The sequence below is a fragment of the Rosa chinensis genome, chromosome 4 (genome assembly GCF_002994745.2).
Source record: "Rosa chinensis cultivar Old Blush chromosome 4, RchiOBHm-V2, whole genome shotgun sequence".
Lineage (NCBI taxonomy): Eukaryota > Viridiplantae > Streptophyta > Magnoliopsida > Rosales > Rosaceae > Rosa > Rosa chinensis.
In genome coordinates this window covers 47053828-47055995 of record NC_037091.1, presented here as the reverse complement: position 1 = coordinate 47055995, position 2168 = coordinate 47053828, and the positions used below count along the sequence as shown (strand labels likewise).

The 2168-nt window shown below is 37.6% G+C and overlaps 1 protein-coding gene across 1 annotated transcript; it reads right to left on the bottom strand.

Moving 5' to 3' along the window:
- Positions 1 to 586: 586 nt before the first annotated feature.
- Positions 587 to 1229, bottom strand: LOC112200494 (monothiol glutaredoxin-S2). The gene has a single exon (XM_024341536.2). The coding sequence runs from the start codon at positions 1042 to 1044 to the stop codon at positions 736 to 738; it is 309 nt and encodes a 102-aa protein (XP_024197304.1). The 5' UTR covers positions 1045 to 1229; the 3' UTR covers positions 587 to 735.
- Positions 1230 to 2168: the final 939 nt, after the last annotated feature.

The window sequence follows — 2168 nt, the reverse complement described above, 5'->3', positions numbered from 1 at the left end:
ATGGCTTCCTTGTTGAAGCATATACTTCATAGAGGACGACCACGAGTAAGTGTATATTCGATAATTTTTATTTTTTTCCAAGTCATTTCTATTTGTTTGTTCGACTTTTGAATATGGTTTTTCTTTTTTGATTCAGAATTCTTTGTAAGTTTTACCAAGACACACGTTATCATGTCTCTTATTTGTTTGATTGTGTCGAAGTGCTACATTATGTGTGATCTTTTGGATTAGCTAGGAGTTTTATGTGTAATTTTTTTTATACGGGGTTTTGGTTTTATGTACCCTTGTTATATAATGTTTCTTTATGTAATAAAATCGGCGTGAGGATGAGCTGCGCAGCTTGATTAGGTTCCAAACCACTAAAAAAAAGATTTAGCGTGTAACATTCGTAAGAATCATTACATGTTTATTTAGGCCAGTTGGGCACACACACAAAATTTCGCCATAGACATCAAAAAGCTCAGGACCGGCCCTGACACACAGTCCTTTCCAGTTTCATAAAGCACCAATATATTATATTAATTGTGTTGAACAGTACAATTGTCAACCATTTCAAGGTGTTTGGGAAAATAACACCAAGAGTAGCTTAGTACCAATCAAGTAGCTATAGTTAGCCTTATTTGAAAAAGGAACTCTCACATGCTCTATATCTTATATCTCTCGTGCATGACTAATAAATATTCTTATTAGCGTGGTTGTCATGCAAGTACTTGGTTAACTTGATGATTAGATTGATCAAACCCATAAAGCACCGACGCGCTTAAGCATGGGGATTAAGGAGCGCTTAAGATGAAGACTCATGACTTCATTGGCTCCACCAACAAATTCGCCACCAATGAACACAGCCGGCACAGATGGGTTGCATCCGAGCCTCAACAGAGCTTGCTCTATTTCTCTCCCTCTTTGCATCTCATCCAGTTCATACACTGCTGGGTTCACCCCAAAGTCGCAAAGCAAGGTCTTGATTGAGTGGCTCATGCAGCATGAGTTCTTGCTGAAGATCACCACAGGTCTCTCGGACACCATCTTTGTCACCGCCTCCATTCCTAGCTAGCAGCTTTCTTCTCGTAAACAAGGCGAAAATGTAATGACTTGAAGGCAAAGTATATGCCAATGCCAATGGTGGGTAGGTAAGTGAAATGTGTTATATAGATTTAGAGGAAATAGAGATTAGAGGTTTCTGAGGAATGTATATATATTGATGAGGTTTGATGTGTTTGTGAGTTATGGAGTGCCAGGGAAGTGTTTTTATAGGAGATTGGTGACAATGGATTGGCATTGTCTAATAGTTAAAGGGCACGGTTTTGATAGTGAAGGATAATAAGAATGTTCGATTTGATATTTGATTTCATAAACTTTGATCATTACTTGACAGCCATCCAAAAGTTGCACTAGCTAGGAGAATCAACTTTGCACGTTGTCGAATTTTAACATACGGAAATAGAGACGCGTCCTTTGTACGGCTTCACATTTATTCTCATCCTAAATAGGCTCCATGACATGCCTATTGCCTTAAATATGTGCATTTAATTTGCTCTTCGTTTTCGTTTCTCCTTTTGGTGTTAAAGCACCTGCCTATATAGGTACCTGCTTCATTTCTGTTAGTAATGGGGAAAATAATAAGAATCAAGCAAATGTTGAGGTTACTTTTCCAATTAGGGCGTTATTTTATATCACCTGCCTATATAGGTACCTGCTTCATTTCTGTTAGTAATGAGGAAAATCATACCAATCAAGTAAACGTTGAGGTTACTTTTCCGATTAGGGCGTTATATTCCCATTTCCAAATGTGTACGGACCCATGTTAACAATCGTTATTTCTTTGTGCTCATGGAAATTTGATATGATCATATAGATCTGCAGGTGTTTCATTTTCTATTTATTCTGCATGTGCTAGAATATTTTCTGAGTCGGAGAGAATCGTTGGATTTCTCCAGTTGGGACCTCCTTTTCCTACTTGGATTCGAACCCAATTCATGAAAGGGAAACAGAAAGCAACCGATTGAACACAGAAAATACATGCATACAATGTCCTATATACATCCTATACTATATAGCAGGACTAATTATAATGAACTTGATTATGTTTTGTAAAGAGAAATTAATTAACTACAGACAACACTTCTTGGCTTCTTGCATCTCAGCAGATCGATGCCATACATATGAGG